Genomic DNA, 24,654 nt, shown 5'->3' with positions numbered 1-24,654 from the left:
TTTTTCCTTCCGTTCCCTTTCCATTGTTGTTCTGTAAAAAATGTAACAATCTCTCCTTTCCTCTGCCTGCTGTCACTACTCCTACGGGCCTGTGGCAAAATGTGTGTGCCTCACAAGCCTTGTTCTGAAGGGAATGTCTTGATTCAAGTTAGTTCTGGGGTCAGGATAGAGCAGAGCTGTTTCTGCCTGAGCAGCAGACTGCTCTTTTGTTCACAGGACGTGTATTTTCAATCTATTATGTTAGTGGAAGTGGATAAAGGAGCTGTAAGTGTGGAAGCAAGTTGCTGTGACGCTGCAAAGTGGAAGAGGTAGGAGAGTTATGCAGGGCTTTGGGGTATCAGTAGTGTAAGAGCTTATTCAGTGTATAAGAGCAGTGCTGACTCAGTGTATAAGACATCCTGGGGCTTATAGCTGTGCCTACATGCATTCTTGTTCCTCACCATGTTGCTTTTCATATCTTCATATCTATGTTTTCCTCTGCCAGCTTTCTCTCTCCAGTTTTACAGAGACATCTGTAGGGACCATGCATCACAGGGACCATGCAGAGATACCCATCCGTCAGCTTGTGGCAGTTTCCTTGCTAAGCTGAAAGTAAATGCACCCCTGCAGCATGTGAGGCTTGGGAAGGAATGGAGATAACAGCAGCCCAAGCTGGAGAACAGAAACAGACATATTTCCCCCAGAAATGATTCCCAGCTATAAAGTAAGGAAAAGGATTAAAGCAGGATCACTAGAAGAAGGTGTTCCCTGCTCTGTATTTTGGCCCATTCAATTGCTTTATTTCTCCATTTCCAGTCTGGTGTAACCTGTGAGGGTCAGTGTAAAGAAAATTTCATGAGTCACCAGAGGGAGTGTGGGAGAATTGTCACCTTCTTCAAGATTAGTTGATAATTGAGTGGGTGACACCTGACTTGATAAAGGGACATTTGTACTTCCCTGGAGTGATTGAAAGGTCAGCGATAGCCATGCCTCTTGCAGCCATGTTGGCTGCAGGAGCAAGGTGAGTACCTGGAGAATAAGAGTGGCTGAGGTATGATGACAGAGGTAACTGGGAATGCTCTTTGGCATGGAATAGGACTTCAGCCCCTGGGCTTGATTCCTGACATTCCTCAAAAAGTTGGTCTGGAGGGTCTGATAAAAAACCCAGTGATGGGCAAGATATCCACCCAAAACTCTCTCTCTTGTGAGCTGGAATTGAGCCAATGACTGAGGATTATTCCAAAAGCACCATGGCTCTCCTTTGATAGCAAGGTCAAAGCCTTTGAAGAGGTACCAGAAGTTTAATTTGTTCTGTGGCCGAATGACTCACTGTTTTCCATTTCCTTTTCTGCTTTCTCTCAGCCAGAATTGAAAAGGCTGGCTCCTGGAAAGCGAAACAACTGCAGTATGGTGGGAGATGGGGACTCAACACTGCACATACAGATGCAGGCTGATGTGCTTGAGATGGTTCTTGAAGTAACAATCTAAAAGAATATTAACCTAATATACTGCTGCTTGGTACAGTGAACACAATGTCACAATGGATGGCATCTCTGATCATAGCTTAAATTGTTTTCGTTCAGTTCCTGGCTGGTTTGAAGGCATTTCTGCCAGCTGCTGTCATTGTGTTCTTCCATGCTCACATGAAACACATGTGAGGGAGCAAGGGAAAGAATTTGGTTGGTAAATGTCCAAAAGAGGAACTTGCTCTTCTAAGCTGATTTTCAAAGAAAAAAGGCATCAGCATTCAGAAATGAATAGTCATGCTGGTTTTGCTGTACATCTAAAGAGCATTTGCAGGGCAGAGGAAGACATGAAAGGAAAACAGAGATAAAATTGAAATACAGCAGAAAAAAAAGACTAACGGACAGAGGTACTACCTCTCTCACAGTCCATGTGCTAAGCAGGTGCTCCACTATGTCTGGTGATGCCTTGCTGTCTGAAAACCTTCCTGCTTCCACACCACATATTTCTGTTTAACTGTAATAGCATAAACCTCGATCCTTTATCTCCCAGCTTTACTCTGTCCTGGAGGAATGACCCTCAGGACGAGGAGGGATGAAAACATGTAAACAAGTCAAAGGACCTGGGACAGAGTCTAAGCAGGTCTTTGACATGATGTGAAGTCATATGCTGAGAATAACCTTAAAAACAGCCTTTCCTTTGAATTGCAGACTTAAGGATTGTCCTGGAGAAAAAAACACTCGTATTCCTCTGCTCTGCCAGATGAACTTGGAGGCAGCAGACTGAAATAGCCTGTGAGAGGCTGATGTTGAGTGGACGAGGGCTGGGGAGAAATGTGACTCTGGCCAGGGTTGTATCTGTGTGAAGTGATGAGCTGACGCCAGCTGGGAAGCCGGAGCTGGATCTGTGCTGCAAAACACAAATCACTTCCCCATTGACCATTGCTGTCGTTTCCTAACAACAGAGCTATGGGCTGTTATGGACAAAGTAGAAATGAAATCTGTCCTCTGGTCAAAATTCCTAATGCTGAAACTCTGCAATTATTTTTCCTTACATTGTGGCAGGCTTGGGAGGTCCCCAACTACTGTTGTGTCTGGGCTACCCCAGATGGGTTACCCCACTATCACTGCACTAGCTCATCCTTCATTAACCCAGTGCTCAATTCCTATGTTATTCCATGAAATGCAAGAACAACCTGGGGAGGAGCCAGTCATGCCTTCCCCTCTGGTAATAGGGGAGATATTTAGTGATGATCTACAGACTCCTATGGGATGCAGTGCTGTTATAGCCAAGGAGAGGGGAAAGGGCTGTAAAAGTGCTAAAAATCTAAAGCATTTGGTCACTGCGTCTCGAAGAGGAAGCAGGATTGCATTCTCCCATATCCTAACTGGTTTCATTTTATTTATAGCCTTTTCATTCGTGTCTCTGGGCATGTTTCTGCAGCACATATTTCAGCGTGTGGAAAACCAAGTTTGTTATCTGTGAAACTTGTCCATAGCCCTGGAGAGAGCCTATTTTTAGATGGATGGTCATGTAGGGCACTTTCTGCCCCGCACAGTAGTTTGAACATGATTTTATGCCTTGCATGTGAAGTTTAGACCTCTTTGTAGCAGTAGTGTGTCGAGGGTCTGAGGTACACAAAAGAGGATGAGGATTGGGGACCTTTGGGCTTGCAAAGTTATGTATGAGTGAGAGAGCAGCTGAACAGTAATGTTGTATTTGTTACTCCACTGCATAGGCAGCTGTCTTTTCAGACTCACTCATTTTGAGAGCTTTGAGAATACAGAAAATTACAGAGAAGATGATTCCCTGTGTGCAGAGGGTTGTTTTGGAAGGTGTCATTACCTCCTGTGGTAGTCCCCTGGAGGTGTGCAACTATCACCCAGTTGTTTCTAGAAAATCATATTGCACATGGGCACATTGCCTATCGTCGTGAAAAATGAATGTGTAAGCTGTATGCTAAGATGTATGGTAAGATATCAGAAGGTAACTGCTTTTGAAATGTCTTGTCTCTGTTGCAGAAGCTTTCTTTTGAGGCATCAGGTCAGGTATATCAAAGTGTAGGTTTGGTATTTGTTATGGGATGTTCAATGATAGCAATAAAATCATGAAAGACAAGATACCATTTGCAGTTGGTGCTTCTATGGGTAGGAGGTGGGGTGGATGGAGGGGAGATAGGACATTCCTCTACCCCCTTAGAATATCTGGCTAAAAATACAAATATTTGTAGTCAAAACAGGCAGTTAGTATGACTGGGGAGGAAGGGGCATTGCATTGTCATTTTAGTCTAAATCTTATGTTCAGGTGGCAGAGATGGAGACAGCCACCTCATCACTTTTTGTTAGGACATTACATTGTGGGGGCAACCAGGAGTTCTCAAGTGGCTGTTTTGCGGGGGACACAGGGAGGTGGGTCTGGGGTTCTCCCCATGCAGCAGTTGGTGGGGCCGGAGATGCAGTCTTGTCCTTGCCTGGGCAAGGAGTCGGATGCTTGCAGCGCGAGCCTTGTCCTTGCTGAGCTTTATGGCAAGATAAGCCATGCAAGAGATGCCTTCTGGTGAAAATACACTTTTCCCTTTGTTTTCTGGGCACATAAGAGACAGAGGACAGATTTTCTATGACTGACAGATGAGAACTTGATGACGCTGGTACAGGATAAGAGGTCTCAAAGGGAAATTCTATGAATGTAAAACCCAGGGATGTCATTACGGCATTGAAACTTGAATCTGGACATCACTCAACCTCTCCTTCCTCCTTCAAATTCCTCTCCTAACCCCTCTACTTTGCAGTCAGCCTTCCAGGCTCTCTTGGCCTTCAGTCCACAGCCCACAAGCTGTGATACACTACAAAAATAGAGGAGTTGGAAACAATGCCTAGAAAAGCAAGCATAACTCTAGGAGCTAGTTTCTGGTTGTGTCAGCAAGGCCAGGAGACACTCCCAGGCAAGCTATGCTGCAAAAAGATACGACAGAAGAAATATCCTGGCAACCTTCTTGGTGGTGGCTGGCAGACATCCAGGGTCTTTGTGCATGAGTGGAGCTAAGGCAAATCCTCTAGTCCCGTTTCGTTCCACTGAGAAATAGATTGGCTTGGTGCAGAGAGCCATGAGGGCTGGTGGGTGCAGATGCCAGCAGACATACTCCACAGATGCATCAGACAACCAGTTAACAGAACCAGTTATCAGAAGATGTTAGTGAGTTATCACAGGTTAGCATAATTTTCTCAGAATTACATCCCAGGCACACAGTGCACCTTAAGAAGTGCCTTTGTTCACTGACCCACGTGTCCATGGGTTTTCCTGCATCGCTGTATGCTGTATGCAACTATCTCTACACAGCGGCATATCTAGCCCTCAGCTTTTCTTTGCAGAGTTTTGCTGTTTCTGCCTGTGCCGCAGGCTGGAAGCATCTGCCTCACCATGCAGAGAAAGCTTTCCTCACCCAACACAAAGCTCCTTATTTATGCGGGTTTTGATGTGCAAGGGGCAGCTGATGCAGGGACAGGAGGATCAGCATGAGGCCTTCAGATTCCTCCAGACACCAGTCACCTCTGACCTGACCACGGGAGAACTATCCTCTTGTTGTTGCCAAGAATGACCCTGCCAATCCTGCCAAAAGCCCCAGCTGTCTGCTGCTCAGCTGCTGGAACAGCTTTCCCCTTTCAGCTCCTGAGATCTTGCCTGCACTGGGGAGCTGGAGCAAAGGTGTGACTTCAGACCAGGGTAACTAAACTTACAAATTTCTCATCAAAGCAGGACTTCAGAAAAAGTTAGTTGTTTTTATGGGGCTGCTGACAAATTTATAGGTGTAGGTGAAATTCTGGCTTGGTGGGCTGCAAGTGGGCACAGAATTTAACCCAAATGCTTACAGCGTGCAAGGCGCTGAAGATAAAAGCTAGTCAGTAATACACTGATTTTAATGTGATCTGTTGTCACTGCATGCAGAGAATATTACTCATTTTTCACGTGGAAATCAATGAAAACCTTCACTTTTATATCTCCCTGAACTGCACAGTGTGCAGACTGGTGTTGCATACAGATAGAGAGAAATGAGGTCTGCCCAGGACACACAGGAGATTCATTCAGCCACTGTATAAGGCATGTCATAGCCGAGCACTTCTAGGTTAAAAGTTTACATAAACACAAGAGCTTTCTGGAAGACCCTTAGTGAAGAAGTTATTGATTAAGATAGCAGACAATATACTGATTGCATGTGCAGTACAGTGGCAAAGTGATTTTATACAGTACATGCGGGGACTCTGGCTTAAACTGAGGATGAGATATTTATTACTCGTACAGTTGTGCGATAAAATTATTGGCAAGTGGAAGCACAGATGGCTTTCCCTTAAGATCAGGCATCACATGCCACAGATTATCTGGGAAATTGTCATTTTAAAAATAACTCTAGAACAAATGCCAAGCTGAGAGGGATACTGGTGTCTAATAAACAGACACAAACAGCAGTGCCCAAAACCAAAATGCATTTGAATTACACTAGGCAGAGAGAGAGAGTGTGTACAATTAGTACTTATTCTCTAGCAGTACAAATTAAAGCTTTTCATACTGTAATTCTTCTGTCTCTTTCTCATTAGAAAATTCAGATAGTGTTTTTGGGGCATATTTAAGCTACTAGATTGAACAGTCACGTTAAATTCTTGGTTCCTAAAAAAATCATACTGGAAGAAAGTTAAGTGCAGTTATTGATAGGCAGTGCTTTCAGCTGGTTTGTAAGGCAGTGACATGCTTACACCTTGAAGGATCTGAGCCTGAGAGCAGCCATCTCTCCTCTTGTATTCTCCAGAAACTTCACGTGCTCCATGCCTTGGAAGGGCCAACTGCTGGAGCCTGCTGAAACAGGAGCAGCGCAGCAGATTGCTCACTGCAGCCTCAGCTCTGTGCTCAGAACGATGACTATATAACGCAGGAGTAGTGGCTATCAGTCTGGGCAGCAAGCATGCTTTGGTCCTGTGAAGATAAGGGCTGCTCAGATGGGCTTATCACTCGGCTGCTCCCAGGGGTGAAGGCCACCATGTGTGAGTGAGGAGAGCCAGGGCTCTGCCACTGCCCCCCCAGCCCCTGGAGCTGTCACCTGTCCCAGCCTATCCTCCTCTCATAGCTTATATGGGCACGGCAGAATGGCATCCCGTGACGCCGTGCTGCTAAAAACAGCCCCGGCTCCCTCCGGCCCCTTCAAACAATGTCCTCCAGTGAGCGAAGCCCAGAGTGCCTCTGATCGCACCGGAGCCTTGGATTTATTTCAAGGAAAATTCACACGGAAACTGAGCAGGGACGCCGTGATCCTGAGCATATGCCCCTGGAAAAGCTAGGGATGAGCACCTCTCTGGGCTACAAGTCCTTCTCCAAAGAGCAACAGACCATGGATAACCTGGAGAAGCAGCTGATCTGCCCCATCTGTTTGGAGATGTTCACCAAGCCGGTGGTCATCCTGCCCTGCCAGCACAACCTGTGCAGGAAATGTGCCAGTGATATTTTCCAGGTAGGTCCATTCCCATGGAAAGCTCTGAAGATTTGGGCAGCACTCAGTTGAATGAATGGAAAAGCCGAGTATTGCCCAGCTCAGTTGATTGCTTTTTGTAGATGTTGAGGCTGGGGGGGCTGCCCTGGTGCTTTTGAAGGAGCTGCATTATTTCTAGCACAGATCACTGCAGTACTGTGAGCCTCATCCAAATGGCTTCAGCAGTTTCTCCCAGTAGACCTTTAGATATTTGCTTTGAATGGTTTGACTCAGAGTTCCTAGGGCTGGTAGGGCAGAAGAGGGAAGAGAGATGTGCCCTGATTTCATCAGATTTTGGTCTGTCATGCGCCAAAAACGATGCCTTGTTGTCAAAATACATTTTGGTAAAGCTGCACGTGGCCTTACTCACCTCTTCTTGTGCTGCTTGGCAAGAACAGGCCTCGAACCCCTACCTGCCCACCAGGGGAGGCACGACTGTGGCTTCGGGAGGCCGGTTTCGCTGTCCTTCCTGCAGGCATGAAGTGGTCCTTGACCGCCACGGTGTGTACGGGCTGCAGAGGAACCTGCTGGTGGAGAACATCATTGATATATACAAGCAGGAGTCCACAAGGTAACAAGGGAACTTGTACTCTTCATGGGAGATCTGCCACAAAAGCAGACACCACTGGGGTTGCTTGGTGTCCTTCTGGTCTTTCTGTTTGTCAGACAGGAGGTTTATTTGTTAATTTCTCTCTTAGAAATACAGAAGGGGGTTGTGTTGCTGTGCATGCCTGCTTGCTTGCTGTGCAGTGAAGTCAGCTCTGAAAGCAGTATCCAGATAGATGCTGGATTTCCCTGTTTCCACTTACAGAAGACAACTGTCATTTTCATTCCCTTGAGCAGTACTTACCCGTAGTCAACAAAGGTATTCTCATGAATGAGGGAAAAGTAGCTAGATTCATGTTGTTTATTTTATAAGCTATTCAAACAAACATATTTCTCTTTAACCCGTGTGTTCACATGCTAAAGGAATTGGATTTCAAACCTTATTAGAAAATCCTAAGGAATACACAAGGAGATAGCTGAATTGCACCCAGAAAATACTCTGGATCATAACATTACATTAAAACACAATAAAAAATTTCAACTTCTGTCAGCTAGGAACAGGAACACATGAAATCGAGTCTTATTTAGGATTCCGTAGAAGTGAAAGAACAGCTAGAAATACTATGTATCAGAGCTATGGTTATGTATTAGAATCCCAGGGCAGAGGAACAGGTTAATCCTAAAAATTCTCCAAATGCTAAGTGCCTCTAATGGATACGTTAGGAATCCAGCAGTAGAACAACATCTCATCTGTCTTTCCCTATGCTGGATTGGGCACAGGCTACCACACTGGGGAACATAATAGGAAGAAAGTGAAGGCTGGTCCCAGGCCACTAAGCAAGCAGCTCTCACCCAGTGATACAGGCTGTTGTCACCAGTATGCACTTGTAGGGCCAGGTTTGTAAGGCAGGGTATTTGTACACCTGAAGGAAGGTACAATCCTGGCCTCCTCCCACAAGCAGCTGGGCTTTGCAGGGATAGCAGAGGTGATATCACTGAAGCAGGTAGACTCAAGCACTGGACCCAGCTCCTTGGGTGGCTTAGGGCACTTCTACCTTCCTCCAGCACAGAGGTGGTTTTGAAGCACAGCAGTGGCTTTGGCTATTCCTGGCTGTTTGAGTCCTCGCAGAACAGTTGTAGCTGCACATGGATTTGAGCTCCAAAACACTGGAGAGCATGAAGTTGGCTTAAAATTTTTCTTTATGCTGCCGTTAGCACTCCATGGCCAGGGAAGGTCATCTATGCTCATGTGTGTCATTGATATCCAAGTATTATTTGAGTCAGGAAAATATCTGAGGAAATGAATCAGCAGAGTGGTGTGTTTTGCACTCAACCAAATAAGCTGGACACTTATGGCCTCGTGTCTTATATTTCTTTTTCCAACTCAAGGGTTGTATTAAACTTAAAAAAAAATATGAAAACTTCAGCTCAGTGTTCCTACGTATTTCATGGGCAAACGGAACCAATTTCAGTTAAATGGAAATATAAGGGATTTAGTAGATTTTTTAAAATTCTTCTAAAACAAAATCAGAGAATGACCACTAAGATCACCTGGTCCAACCATCAAACCATAACAACCGTGACCACTAAACCATGTCACTTAATGACATATCTACACATTTCTTGAACACCTCCTGGGACAGTGACTCCACCGCCTCTCCAGGCAGCCTGTTCCAGTGCCTCATCACACTCTGAGAGGAATTTTGTCCTAATACCCAACCTGAACCTACCCTGGCATAACTGAAGGCCATTACCTCTTGTCTTATTGCTGTTACATGGAAAAAGAAGCTAACCCCCACCTTGCCACAACCTCCTTTCAAGCAATTGAAGAGAACAAAAATACAACGTCATGAATAAGAGGGGAGAATAGGAAAAAATATAATCACGAATGATGTATTTGCATAGATACCTGTCTGGTGCCCCTGTTTGCTTAATCTTTTCAGGTGTTTATTTAACCTTCATGAATGTCCTCAGAATTAAAATAATTATCAGGGTTACATAGCAGCAACAATGCATAACAGCATTATCTAAACTATTTAGCACTTTGTAGGCTTCAGCTGCTTATCTCCCTCTGCCTAAAATTCCTCAGGCTCCCATTGGTTGTGTGAGCAAGATCTGCCACTGCTTTACCCTGTGTTGTCCCAGTAAAACAAAAAAGTTAAAGGAAATTGGATCTTCTCTTCCTTTTGTATCAGTTCCTCTCAGTCTGATGGCTGGTTCTGGCAGAGGTACATAGGAAGGAAGAGGTGTCACCTTTGTTTCTGTCCAAGACAGCCCTTCAGACTGGCAGCTCCTGTAACTTCCAGAAAAGGACCTTCTTCCCCAAGATATTCCTGCTGGTATAATTCACCATAACAACTGTACATGCCAGAACAGTGCCAGTTCCCAGCTTTTGCGTGAGCTGAGGAGAAGGGTTGAAATCCAAATAAGGAGCAAGCTTTGTCTCCTGCTTAGGCAAAAATAATTTATCTCAAAAAATATATATATATTTTTTGTCCTAATCTTAGTTTCTGTATGAATTAAGACATTTTTCTTCCAAAAATAAAAGCTGAGGGAGGAGTTGTGCCATCAGATGGGGAGGCTCTACCAAAGCTCTCTCAGGAAGCCGCTCTTATTACAAAAAGTTACATCACTTTTTTGTCTTTTATCATACTGCACATCAGACTCCAGCTGATGACAGCATAACCTGTTGCCCGATTTAGTATCTATTAGCAAGACAAGGGGAAAAATATTCAAGCAGGATGTGACTCCAGCAAAGCTTTAAAGGAGAGCAAAGTGCTGAACCCAACAGAAATAAAGTTAACTAAAATATTACTCCAGTGTTTGAAAGTCTTTAGGCCACTGATCACCTGAACTTTCTGAGGAGCTTCAGGGGGCCTGCTGCTGCCAGGAAAGGGTAGCTGCAGGAGGCTGCAGCTCCTCACAGTCTCTAATGAGCTCAGCCAGCTATTCCTAAACAAAGGGTGCTGGGGTCTCTATGTCCGCTGGATCCAGCTCCAGGGTTTGTAGCGTGCTCCTCCCTTGCACCTACAAGGGACAGTACTAGGTGAAGGCTGGCCCTGCTGTGCACAGGTGGAGCAGCAGATGCAGCACAGCAGGGGCCAGGAGCCATGGAGAGAACAGAGTGTGTGGGCTCTGTAGCACTGAGGATCCACAGCAAGGCACTGTGTCCAGCACCACCAGGAGCTGATACCTCAGAGGCCTCATCTCAAGCTCCCAGCGGAGGCTGTGGCTGTCCAGTATGGGCTGTGGGAACACATGGGCTTTCAGGTAGGCTGGACCTGGGAGATGGACAGGTTTGTGCACTAGGGAGGGTCAGTCACAATGCAAGGATGCTACAGGAGAAGCCCCACAGATTGCATAGCAAAAGAGATTAGTATAGAGATCACCTGGATCTTCTCCAAGCCCCCATGGGAAGAGCTCCTCCTCAACTTCACCAGTGCTTTGCTTGGGTAGGAATTCACAGTAGTGGTGCGTATGTATGTCACTCCAATCTTCAAGAAGTGTGGGGAGCAGAATCCAGGGAGCTACAGTCTGATCAGCTGTACACCAACGTCTGGAAAGATGTTGGAGCAATCTCTCCTGGAATGCATTTTCAGAATCTAAAAGATAAGAAGGTGATCAGAAGTAGTCAGTGTGGATTTGCAAAGTGCAATTCATGCCTGACCAACCCAACATCCGTTTGCAAAGAGATGACAAACTCAGTGAACAAGAGAACAGTGGGTGTGGTTTATTTAGATTTTCAACACTGTCTCTCATAATGTCCTTATTGACAAATTGATGAAATAATGTCTAGAGTGGACAGCGGACAGTGAGGTGGACTGAAAACTGGCTGAATTGCCAAACCAGCAGGTTATGAGGAGCAGCACAAAGTCAGGTGGAGACCAGGTGTAGCTAGAGGTTGATACTGGAGCCAGTGCAGTTTAATACTGTCATTAATGACCTGGACAATTGGGCAGGAGATTACCACTAGCAAATCTGCAGGTGATACAGAACTGGGAGGAGTGGCTGGCACACTAAGTGGCTGCTCTTCCTATCAGAAGGATAAATAGTTAGGGACATGGACAGCAGGAGTTTCATTTAGTTCAACAAAGGGAAGTGCCCAGGATGCTAGGGGATGTATGCAATGGGAGTGGAATTGTTTTAAGTCTGTGCCATTTAGGCCTGACTTGGTGAATAGGTTAATAAATACAATAGCATTTTTTATACAAGATAGGCAGCTTCGCTGTCAAGCTCAGCTGAATTTACTTTTAAGTGAGAAAGGAATTCGAGTATGAGATCATAAATGTCACTCTAGATGTAAATCTGCATAAATCCACTTCTACATATCAATTTATTAATGTCAGTTTTGCTGAGGTCTTACTATATCTTTAATTAGAATACACTCCTTTGTGACCCTAGTAGCTTTGAAATTCTTCACCAAATTATAGAATCACAGAATGATTGAGATTGGAGGGCACCTCTGGCTCCATCCGGCCTAACCACTGCTAAAGCAGGGACACCCAGAACAGGTTACCCAGGCCCACATCCAGGGTATCACTGCACAGAGCCTGTCTCCATCCTCTTTGCATTCTCCCTTCAGGTATCTGTAGATACTGATGAGATCCTTATCTCCAGCCTGAGCAATCCCAGATGTCTCAGCTTCTCCTTACAAGAGAGGTGCTCCAGTCCCTTCCTCATCTTCATGGCCCTTTGTTGGACTCTCTTGTAGTGTGTAGCCCGAAACTGGACACTGCTCCAAGTGTGGCTTCTCCAGTGCTGAGAACCCTCCTCTCCATAGAAAATGCACAACACCTGCCCATTAAGGTTCAAATCCAGTTTTAATGGGAAAGAATAAGTCTGTGTTACTCAAACGCAGACTTAGCATCTCAAAGAGCAGAGCCAGAGAGCAAGAACATAAAGCTATTAGGCTGTTACAGCTACCTGCTAATTGTGGTCACAACCACATCTATGATGAATCTATTCTTCAAGAAAAGCTATGTGTCATTTTCCTACTGTCTACTTTTTAATCTTCCATTTCATAAGCAGCCGCTGTTTTACACTTAGGAGCTGCATTTCAGCTGTTGCTACACTGACATATACTATACATAGCAGATCTCTGAAAACATCCCTCCTTTTGCAAAGCCTCAGAAGCAGGCTGTAAATGTGTTTACTTCTAGGCTTCTGTCACTGCCTTCAGGGCCTGGTGGGTTCAGAGAGTTCTGCCAGGTTTCTTCCAGCTCCTCGCGGTACCTTTGAAGGCTGGCTACTTCTGGCCAGACTTGCTTGACACCATTGCCCTGTGCTATGTGTCTGTCTTTCGTGCAACTGGTAGGACTCCAGTGTCAAATAACATTCTAGTCATTTCTGGCCTTGTAAACATTTTCAGGAAGAACAGCTATTTCAGGCTTAATTAATCGCACTGATATTGTCTTTTATTACTCTAACATGTGGGCCCTCGCACTGGTGCACAGCAACCTGGATATTTTATGGGGCTTTTGCAGTCATTTGCAAACAACCTAAAGCATACTTTACAGCAGAGACACACCTTTTTTGACTAGTGTTGAAATGGTGCTTGATTTGACACACTGAGGGCCTTATGTAAACGTGCTGAAAATCTGTCCCAAATAATGCAAACTTCCTTTGGAAAGTTCCTTCTCATTTTATTTTTGTAAATTGTATTATACTGAAGATCAAAGGTTCTTCCTAGAAATCCCTTCAATCCCAGTGCCCTCTTGAAATTAAAAAAAAAACAAAGGTATGAGACACTTTCTTTATTGCTTGATTTTTTTTTACACTCATTTAATTGATCACATTCCATTCAATTTTTTCTTAAGAAGAGAAAACCTGTACTTTGTTATTAAAAAATAAGTTCCATGTCCTCTCTACCAAGTTGTATGAAAAACTCTAATATATCATAATCTAAATAACTTCAGTAGAATGAATGACAGGTTGCCTCCTTGCAAAAATGGTCTAAAAAACACAGGAAAAAGCTTCAATTTAGAATGCCATTAAATTCTGTAGTTTCTGGAAGTATTTCTGACCATGGATGATGACATATTTCTATGTTGTCATTGCTCCACTTGCTACAGGTGAGTCATAGTTCTCCATCCAGGCATTAGGTTATAGTGAATAATACTGGAAAGATTTCTGCCACAGTAGAAGCTGCAACCTTTGGAGGTTTGAACCCCCAGGCACACTCCCTCCATCATTCTGCTACTCCCATCCAGTACCACACTGCCACACACTTACATGCACAGGCTTAGAAAAGCATCAGCCTGCCCATACAGACTGGGACAGAGCTTTCTCTTACACTGTGCATGTCAGTTAAGTAGCTTATTAAAGGAAGTTGCAATTAAGTTGGTTCCTGTAATGGCAGGGATTGACTAGTTGTACATGGCTGCATCATTTTGGTGAAGAGAAGATCGGAACTGAGGCAGTGAGTCTAGTGATGGCTCTTGGCTTAGCATAGGTGAGGGTCACACACTCTTTGCGTAACCCATAACCATGGTGGCTGGTACAATCAAAATAGCTACTGCTAAAAAGCTCAACAGTATACAGGATATAGAGTCACAGAATCTTCTGAGCTGGAAAAGACCTTGGGGATCACCAAGTCCAAACAGCTAGACGCATGCTGCACAGCTAAAATTAGTTTGTGTGAGACCTTATTTTGATTGCTGGCATGGTGTAAAGGCTGCAGGGACTCTGTCCCATTTGATATTGGCAGACCTGATGTGGACTTCAGAAGGATTGTTAGCAGAAATCATAGATGGTACACAAAGGCCCATTGACACCTACTTCAATTTAGCTCCCCACATAGCAGCTTCACTGTTTCAAGGCCAAGTACCCAATATTTTGCATGATGAATCCTAAAGGAATTATGTATGTTTACTATTTCAGGCAAATGATGGGCAACATACTGACTAAAGTACATAGGTAGTCTAAGACCAATCTTTGTGAGGTTATTTACTTCTTTAAATATGAGTGAGAACTCAGTCACACTCCCAGTTCAGATCGCAATATGAAGTCACATTACTATATTCTTCTCACATCCTATCATGTCAGAATCTTAAACGGTACCTCTGTCTATTTAGTCATCCTTTGTGACAGGTTTAAATATACCACAAGTATTCAGCTCAGCCTCAGACTGCTGTGTGATTGTACCCTACGTCATGTTGATACCCTCAGTATTATCATCAGAAACTTATGAGACCAAGTTTGTTTTAAACTTACTCTCTTTTGCAGGCCTGAAAAAAAGTGTGACCTGCCAATGTGTGAAGAGCATGAAGATGAGAGAATCAATATCTATTGTTTGAACTGTGAAATACCCACCTGCTCCTTGTGCAAAGTCTTTGGTGCCCACAAAGACTGTCAGGTTGCTCCTCTCACAAACGTTTACCAGCAACAGAAGGTAAGTATCTTTTTGTTTCTTACTATCTCCAGCAACTGAAGGGATCAACAGGAAGGTATTCCCATGAGCTTCCTGTAAGTTTCCAAAGTGGCCTGAGGGTGCCTTTTTTATTCGTGTTTGAGAGTAAAGGGCTCACACAAATCTGTTGAAACTATTTAAGAGTACGGAGAAATAAACCTATGAGAAATCACACAGACGACTCATTTTTTCTTAGTACAGTGACTACACATTTTACACCAAGATTTAACATGAAGCTGAGGATCTCCCTTTGGGGGTTCCTAATCTCTTTTTGTCACTGCTCTTAGAACAATAAGTATGATTGCCAGCACAGGATGGAAAGAGAACAGACCATTACAAATCAAACTGCTATCTATCATGCACTTTTGCCTTTAAGCATCTGTTATAAAAAAGAAAAAAAAATAAGTGAAAAACCTCTGTCTGCAACTGAATGCAGGAATATTCAATAGTTGGTAGCACAGGAAGTACTGAACATCCTCTGCCCCTGCTGTCACCAGTAAAAGACTTGTTTATTTTTAATACAGTATTAATTTAAAACCTGACTCACTGGGTTATCCTCATGAGATAAGCAGCTCATTTTTCTGGAGGGCCCTAGTGGGCCAAGCAATCAGACAGGCCAAGTTTGCAGTCCCAGCCTCCAACTTTGTCGCATGATACTTGTGTGTGAAAACTACAAATGAGAAGTCGCTTTGGAAAAGTAGTTACAAGAATTGTTTTTGATCAAAAAAGGAGAGAAGGGAAGAATTTTCTTGGATAGAATCCATGCCCTCTTTCCATAGAAATTTGCAAGCAGTGGTTTCTTTCCCACTGTGCCTGTGGAATGCGGCTCTTGTGCTCAAGGCTGAATGTGTAATCCAGAGGCTGAGGGACATATGCTTCAAAGGACCCTTTACAAAGCCGCAGAGGCCACAGACATCGTTGTCTTTGCGGCTAGATTACTACATCAGTATGCCAAGGGCTCCTTGTCTTCCTCTGAACTCTCAGTAAGTTCTCTAGAGAGTAGCTTCCTCCTCTAAAGACATCTCAGAGTCATCCCCATCTCCACACTTAGGTAATTTCCTTCTGTCACTTGTGGCAGGTACTTTCCTTCTTCCTCCACACAGAAGTCTCTGTCTTACCATTTCCAGCTCCTTCCTCCCTCCACGTTTTTCCTTTCCATCACACCGCAGGGCCCTCTACCTTCCCACTGGTCTGGTCTCCGTGAGAGGGTTCCACTGTATGCCTTGTGCCAGTGACTCTGTCTCCCTTTTCTCCCCCTTTTCTCCCTTACTTTCTGAGCACAGCTGCCAGCTCCACTGCCCTCATGGCAGAACCTCCATGGTACCCGTGGTCCCTACAGGTCCATGGACCGCCTTTTCTCCAGGCCTGAGACCTACAGTCCTTAGGGAAATACCACAGTGGTGTGGCTGGATCCAGAAAATCAAATAAAACAAAAAAGAAAGAAATTATTCTCTGTCAACAAGCCCAAATGGAATGTTTGAGAGTTCTTGAAGCATAGTGCTTTAGATAAAAGCATCTAGAAGAACCTCCTAGAAGAAAGTGCTTCCTCCTCTCCAAATCACAGCTTCTCCACTTTCAAAATGTCAGTGTTTTGACTGTTTTTGACTGAGGAAACAAACATCAAAATGCTTTTCCACGGTTCTGGTGAAAAGTGCAGCTAACACTTTAGTATGGCTCATTCATCCCCTGCTCCCTATCTTACATGGGCCACTCCAAAATGGGATGGTGGAGGGCTGGCTTCCAGATCCCCCAGACTGTCTAACACCCTCTTTCCTGCTCTCTTCTCACTACCAAGTCCGAGCTGAGTGACGGCATTGCAGTCTTGGTGGGCAGCAATGACAGAGTGCAAGGAATAGTCACGCAGCTGGAGGAGACATGCAAGACAGTTGAGGTAAGTATCATTCCTTCTCATGCAGTTATGTTAGCATGGATTTGCAGCTTTTAAACTGGTGGTAATGATCACTCTACTTTTACTCATTTTACCCAGATGGGTTCCCATATCATTTTGAAAAACCTATGGCTTTATGTAGTACCAGTTGTAGTGCCTCATCTAAAGGATGTGTCTTGCTCAGCAACCTGCCCCTGGCACTGACCCTGTGACTGAAGACAAAGAGTAAAAGTAATCCACATCAGCATGTCTTGCTCAGCATTCTTAGTTGCATGGATTACAGTCCAAGTTAAAAACGGATCCAAAAAACACCGTGAGCTCTCAGTTCAGATGCTAAAGCTGTAGAAGAACAATATTAGTCTAAGACTTCACTGATTCTGAGAAGAACCTCATTCTCAGACAAATGGGTAGCCACAGCATAGCTCCCAGCTATGGTTTAGTGAACTCTCTATTTGGCTATTTTATTTCTAGTGTAGTAGTTTTTTAATATATGTGTGCAGTCCTTTAAGGAATCTTGTGTTGCTCATGGATGGAATGAGCTTGGGGTCTTACTGTGAATTTGTATTTTCTGGTAAAGGTCTTCCTCTGACAGAGCTGGACTTAGTTTTGTGTCACTCAGTAACAAAAGTGGCCTTAATTTCTTCCAAGATGTCTGTACCAATGAAGCAAATGTAAATTTCAGTTCTGACCAATTTGAGCATCACAGAGTAATAGGCTGAAAGCAGCTCATATGAATTGATTTAATGATCAGAGTTTGTGAAGCGTCTGGTGAAAGAGTTGTATCCCTCTCAGTCCAATTAGAATTCTATTGACACATCAGAGCTGGAGCAGAAATGGAAACTACAGTGAAATAGAAGTTAATCCAAGATGTATAGATTCTAAATGATAAGAAAAATTGATTCTATAATCTATGTACACAATTGCCGTAGGCTCCTATTTCCTCAGAGCACGAAAAGAAGAGGAAGTGTGCAAGCTTAGTTCAAAGAACATAAAACCATTAGCCCAAATAAATGAGAGAGTGTTAGCAGCGGAGTCAGAACTTTGTAGTCAGGAAGCTTTCACACTGTAAGGATGAAATTGGCTGCTATCAGGACTTTGCAGACAGAAACAAGCCTTTCAAGTGGGTTAACTGCAGAAATTTGAATGATTCAAAAGCAAGAGCTTATGCTCGTTTCAGTTGAACTAGCTGATACAGAAACAAAACTTCAATCATCATCTGAAGTATGGAGAAAACACTGTGCTAAAAATATTTTTAAAAATACAACAGTTTTGAAACTAGATTCTTCAGAATTATCCACTCAGCTTAAAGCCTAACCTTTAAACTCGAAGCCCAAAGAAAGTGCAGCCATTTTACCTTCAGATTTTCTAAAAGGCTTTTCACCTTTAAAGTCAGAGATGGAAGAAAATAGATCTTAGAGCTTACCTTGGCACTTCCATGTTATATTTCAAGCAAATCACATTTCCTACCACGCAACAGCTTTGTCTGAATTGACATCAGTTTGTCCTTGAAGTTGAAAAGCTACAGCTGGAGCTGAGAAATGCGCACACATTGAAGTAGCACTCATAATCCAGGATTGTCTCTTCCTTTACTTAAAGCTTTGCAGAGAACAATGTCTGCTCCAGCAGAAAATACATGATCATTTTTCTTTCAGCTGGAAAAAGCAATAGCCTACTGTTCTATGTTTAGCTATTACTCCTATCCAAACCTAAAAAAAAAAAAAAGCAAAACAATTTTAAAAAAAGTATCTGGTTAATAATTGTGTAGCTTTTAATTGATGGAAAAGTAGACCAAGTTCACATATTATACTGAAGAAAAAAAAAAAAAGCAGAAGGAAAATAGTGGAAAATGACAACAAAGAATTAAATAGTGCTTAGCTCTGTAAAAAATAAGAGTCAGATAAAAAAGGAAAAATTACATTGTTTCTTTTCAATGTTAATAGCAGTGACAAGTCAATACAGATAGTTCAGAACAAGCAGTGTTGTGCTCGTGCTCCCAGAACTCTGCACTGTTTGTGCTCAGTGACAAGGGCTCCTTCCTTTCTCCTGTAGCTGTGCTTTAAAAAGCAAAAAGGCTAAGATTTTTTCAGAATGGAAAGTCATGTCTTTATTAACCTTTCTGGTTACACAGAATCTGATTAGGATAATTCCGTCAAACAGAAACTTAATATGGAAACATTTTATACAGAAAGAGAAAAGCAGAAATATTTCAGCTTTTGCTGTTAGCTTTGCATTCTAACATACAAGGTTCACAACTCTGTAATGTTTGTTGGCAGAAAATAATACGTATTAAAGCTTAGAAATAGGGAAGGACTTCTCAGGGCACTCTCTCTTCTTCCCCAGGCACTTGTCCTGTACCAAATGTCAAAGACAGTACACACCTGTCCTTACATTAAGGTTGTTTTACAAGTGATCTGAGTGACATTTCAGAGGAGGACATTGTAGACTGAAACAGAGTCTGGAGCAAGAGGAAATGCAGGAAATAGTGGGAGAAAGAGAGAAAAGTAGTGAAAGAGGAGAGGAGGTCTGAACAATAGAACAACACCCGGCTTCCTTATCCCCACCCTACAATTCATCAGTCAGAGAAGTTTCTTGGACATGCCAAGGACTTCCACAAGGGCAGGACTTGGGCAGGACAACCGCATGAGTTTTAACTGTTTAGCCAAGTCTTCCTCATTGGAATCAGAAGTGGATATTAGGGGCAATGCAACAACATCTGTATTTGTTCCTTACCCTGCAGTGCAGACTGTGGTGTTTGGCCTCCCGTCCATCTTCAGAAGGCCTTCTCCTTTGAACAATACAGAGCAGATTGTTGCCAGCTCTTAGGAAAGAGTTCTCGTTGAAAGTTAAGAAAAAAGTGGGGCTCTCTGTGGCCAAGTGCTGCAAATAATCAGTCTTACCAGCTCCAAAAGCACTGTGGGGATGTTAATAACCCTGTGCTGCCAGGATCTCAGCTTTATGCCTCCAGGGATGAAGATGAGGAATTGATTCAGCCTCAGTTCCTAGGAAAGAGATTAGAGTAACCACCCCCATCCACAACCAGGTATAACCACAATAAGGACATGCCCATCTGTGTGCCCTGGGGCTCAGAGATGAATCAAGTACTTGGTAGACCTCAGACATTACAGATAACCTGTCCCTGCTTTCCTCCGCATAAATGCTCCCGTGCAAGTGCAGTGTGTTCTTGTTAGAGAGCGCCCAGTGAAGCAGTCATCAAACCCTTTCTAACTGAAATGTAGTGTGTTGTCTGAGTAGAAGGACAGGAAAAGTGTCTCAGAAAATGATGTGAAAATCAATGCCTGAAGGTAGGGTTGGAACCTGATTCCTCCTCCTTGTCTTTGTGCTTTTGTCACACAGCATTTTTTCGCACTACCTCTCCCTCATTCAGCGCACAGTAAGTGGGATATAATGGACACCTGCTGTCAAAACAGTGTCTGAAAGGGCTGATGTAAAAATCCGGCCTAAGCAAGAAAGTTCCAGGTAGAAAAAGAAAATTTTCCAGAACTGCTTTGAGATGGATGATATTTCCTTTAAAAAAAAAAAAAGCATTCTGTTCGTGCAAATGAACACAGCTGCTACTATGGTGATTTTTTTTACTTTTCCTGGAGGCTTTGAAGTATCACTACAGACATCATAAATACCTTTCACAGTTCTTTAGCGGGCTGACAAGTTATACAATAACCTGTTTGGGGGCTTTCAGTGGTTTGAAATCCAGAGTTTGAGAACAGTTTTAAAACTTTTGTTCCAATAGCTTGAACTTTGAAAATTATGAAAGTCTCTGGGGTCATTCAGAATCCTTTGCACTGCTCAAAAAGAGGAATTTCTTTGATGGAAATGCTTCCAAGTAACTGTAAAAATAGAAACTCTTTTAAGAACATAACATGTTTAACATAAACCAAATGATTCACAGGAATGCAGCAGACGACAGAAGGAGCAGCTGTGTGAAAAATTTGATTATCTCTATTCTGTACTGGAAGAAAGAAAAAATGAGATGACACAAATAATCACTAGAACCCAAGAGGAGAAACTGGAACATGTCCGCTCCCTGATGAAGAAGTATGCGGATCATTTGGAAGCTGTGTCTAAGCTGGTTGAGTCAGGAATCCAGTTCATGGAAGAACCAGAAATGGCCGTGTTTTTGCAGGTACAAAGTCTATAAGCAGAGGCAGAAGAAGAATGATGCTTACTGAAATACTGTGTAAGCATTTCTGAATTTTAGGCACATCCAGAATTTGGTCAACTTTGAATGAATTCTCATACAAACTCACTTTAAAACTTACATCAGTGCAGACTAGACTAGGCCTCTCACGAATAGTATACAAATCAAGGGTGAGTGTTTGCCATTTGCACCAAAGTATACTATCCTATGTAGTGTAAAGGCTTTGTGTTCCCAGGGGAATTTTATATTTTTCTATATGTTTTTATTTTCTCACCCCTCAAATACCAAGAGAGATTTCTGTGATTTAGAGATTTCAGTTGCACAGTAACAGTGATGAGCTTTCCAGGATTACATGTAGATACCCTAAGTCCAGTTTTTATGCCTTTACTTCAAAACTTCTAAATGTTTATAATACGACTTCAGAGCAGACGATTAGGAAACCATTGGTAGCCTGTTCCCTGGATTCATTGGTGTAGAATTTCTGTTGTGCAGTGTTCCTCTGTATTAAAGGCTGAAAAATTCTTTTCCAAAAGGAAAGCAAGAACAAAAAACTTATTTTAACAAATAATTGCTGTTGAAGAGCAGAATATTCTTTCAAGACAAATAAAGTTCTCAAATGCACATACCAAAAAAAAAAAAAGAGCAAAAATTTTCCTATTTCATTTTTGTAAATATTTTGTGTATTTGTTGTCAGATTTTAATTAAAGTCTTCAATGAAGTGAGATTACTCAAGTTTCAAGTCTCATCTCACTCACAGACTTCATGACTAATTTTTGAGATCCATATTAATGTGTTCAGAAGCAGCTAGTGTAAAAATGAGATCTCAATGTATATCTCAAAAAATTGGACTGTTTAATAAGTCAGTTGTTTCCTTTTTGTTTCTACAGAATGCAAAAACACTGCTCCAGAAGTAAGTATTCAAACTTGAGACACTTGATTTTTTATAATAAATTACAGATCGCAAATTTATCTGCAAATCCAAATGCAAATAACCAATCTCTCTGTTTTAGAATTACTGAAGCATCTAAAGGATTTCAGATGGAAAAAATAGAAGATGGGTATGAAAATATGAACCAATTCACAGTGAACCTCAGTAGAGAAGAAAAGATAATAAGAGAAATTGATTTTGACAGAGGTATGTCACTTATTTCACCTAAATAGTTTTCTTAAATTGCAGTTGTATGTAATCTACGTGATGATACAGATTAAGAAAACTTGAATCAGATATTTCTTTCCATCCCAAGGTGAAACTGGACCATTTTGTATCCATTATAATAAAAAAATAAAGCCTCATGGTTAAAAATCACATAATCTGTTTGCACCATGAATTTTACTTTTTATGTAGCCTCAAGACTTCCCTAAGAGCATGATCTTTACTGAATCCTCATGTGAAGGAATAAAAAAATTAAGCACTTTTCTCAGTCTATAAAGTACTTTTTCCCACCCAAAGGATGCCATTATTTTATGGCTTATCTTCTATCAAAAGTCATTAAAGAAATAGAATGTTTACTACTAAAAGAAATTAGAAAAGACGTACCATCGTAATTTGTAATAATGGAGAAATGTGATTGAAATTCAGGATTGCAGTTATAGAAGGAAGCAAAGATTGTCATAATATTTCGTAGATTTAACATGTTGCATGATTTGTTGTGACATCATGACTAAACATACATCATATGTCTATGAGCCAATGCAAAGTTGCAATTCTGCATTTATCGGTGTAGCCTGAAATCTATGCTCACCTATGCTTTAACTTACAGAGTAAGCCACAAGAAATTAATGGACACAAATGCTTCAAAAAAGCAGACCTCTCCTATTAAAAGGCCTCATCTCTTCTACTAATTATCATCTGGTTATCTCTAATTTTGTGGTTAGTGCTGGGTTCTGTTAATACATTTACATTTACCTCTGCTAGCCCAGTTAAATCCTGTACAGATTCCTGAGACTCACTGAAGTGGCACCCATCGCTTGCTCCCACGCCACAACTTACACTGACTTTAGTGTGTGTGGCTGGTCCCAATAAGAGCACCTGTATGGGATGGGGTGAGATCCATGAACTAACTTTACTTGGCACAGGAGACATAGCATAGCAGGACAGCAGCCATGGCACCAGTGAGCAGCACAGCAGGTGTCATCTCACAGAGCCATGAACCTCCAGGGATTTATGCTGTGAGGGACAACCCCTGAGTACAACCTCATGCCCTGTTTGTCCCTGTGATCAGCCACAGCTGCTATGTCCCTGCCATCCATGCGTGTCTGCCAAGATCATGACCTCGTGCTCTCTGCCATGTGATAGAGAATGTGACACCCACCTCTTGGGGACAAGGCTTTAGTAAGGCCCTTGGGAATCAGGACTTCAGTCCTGCTGCAGTCAATCAGGTTATCTGCATGCAAAGGATGTGGAAGTAGAGATTCAGGAGTGTTTGTTTGTAGTTGTATTTCTGCAGTACAAGAGTGTTATTTGATGCAGATCTACATTCCTTCTACAGGTTCAGGCAGAACTACAAGCTGTGCAAAATGCATAGCCAATTTGTGGGCTAATGCATCTATCTCAGATTAATTATACTCTGAAGCACCGGGATGTTTCTGAGCAGCACCCTATGTTTGTGAGGATGAATAACATGATTATGCAAAACCAAACACATTGTTAGAGAACTGCCTCTGGAAAGGAGCCCAACCACAAACGCTGACAGTAGGCTGTGTCGTAGAATGTAAAATCATGATTTGACAAAGTTTAACAGCCTGGTTTTAGGGAAGTTGGTACCCTAAACCTCCACAGTTTACAAAGCAATGGGTTGCTCTGGGTTTAAGACTTCAAAACGTGTGTGGAGTGTGCTTCCCGCTGCAAGGCTCTGCAGCAGTGCCCCATGCGGGCTCCTCACTTCTGCCAGGGAGGTGGATGAGCAGCAGCTTTGCTATGCAGCTGTAAATAGCTTTATCATTACACAGGGTAGTCAAGACACTGAAGGCCAAATTGGATGGGGCCCTGGGCATTCTGAACTAGTTGGTTGGCCCTGTCCATGGCGAGGGAATTGGAACTGAATGGTTTTTAAGGCCCTTTCTAAGCCAAGTCATTCTATGGTTCCTCGATTGCGTATCTTCATGTGTTGCTCAGCCCTCTCCTTCTACATTTGTCTCATTAGAGGAAGAGGCAGAAGAGGAAGAGGAGGAGACAGTAGAAGGGGAAGATCTGGATGAAGTCCACACAGAGTCATCAGGAGAGGAGGGGGAGGAGGAAGAGCAGCTGGAAGAGGAAGGAGCTGAGAGAGCAGCACAGCCACCTCAGCAGGACCCTGAACCGCAGAGTGCAGCGGGTGAGCCCCCAGCAGAACCTGTCCCAGTGCCGCTGCCCGCTACCCCAGCTGGCCAGGTAACTGCCCCCATGGCCCTGCTGCCCTGCCAGCTCTGCTGAGCGGCCTGGCAGAGCCAGAGCCCCGCTCCTGCAGCAGCACCAGGGAGTCCTCCCTGCACTGAAGAGCAAGGCTGCTTATTGCCCTTTCACACATACACGCAGCTGTACCCTGTCCTCTCAGCTTGCATGTATATCATGTGATGGGCAAAAAATTACCTTGCTATATAAACCAGAATATATGTGGGTTACATAATATATAAATAAAAGAGATTCAATTTGGGAGTTAAACGCATTATAATGGATGTTCTGCTTGCTGCCTCCTGTGTTTTAACTCAGACTAACTGTTATA

General features: G+C 43.0%; 1 protein-coding gene across 4 annotated transcripts in view; it reads left to right on the top strand.

Annotated features, from left to right (window-relative positions):
- The first annotated feature begins 6,591 nt into the window (after positions 1–6,591).
- Positions 6,592–24,654, top strand: part of TRIM55 (tripartite motif containing 55) — a 36,185-nt gene continuing 18,122 nt past the window's right edge. Inside the window, exons 1-8 of one of the 4 annotated variants that reach the window (XM_048939357.1) lie at positions 6,592–6,937; positions 7,354–7,526; positions 14,726–14,891; positions 16,705–16,800; positions 20,705–20,938; positions 21,841–21,863; positions 21,964–22,088; positions 24,097–24,323. In XM_048939357.1, coding sequence (XP_048795314.1) covers positions 6,749–6,937; positions 7,354–7,526; positions 14,726–14,891; positions 16,705–16,800; positions 20,705–20,938; positions 21,841–21,863; positions 21,964–22,088; positions 24,097–24,323 — 1,233 coding nt within the window. In that variant the 5' untranslated portion in view covers positions 6,592–6,748. The remainder of the gene's footprint in view (positions 6,938–7,353; positions 7,527–14,725; positions 14,892–16,704; positions 16,801–20,704; positions 20,939–21,840; positions 21,864–21,963; positions 22,089–24,096; positions 24,324–24,654) is intronic. The other 3 variants (XM_048939359.1, XM_048939358.1, XM_048939360.1) reach the window with 3 other exon arrangements.

The sequence above is a fragment of the Lagopus muta genome, chromosome 3, assembly GCF_023343835.1.
Source record: "Lagopus muta isolate bLagMut1 chromosome 3, bLagMut1 primary, whole genome shotgun sequence".
NCBI lineage: Eukaryota > Metazoa > Chordata > Aves > Galliformes > Phasianidae > Lagopus > Lagopus muta.
This window is presented reverse-complemented; position numbering and strand designations above follow the sequence as displayed.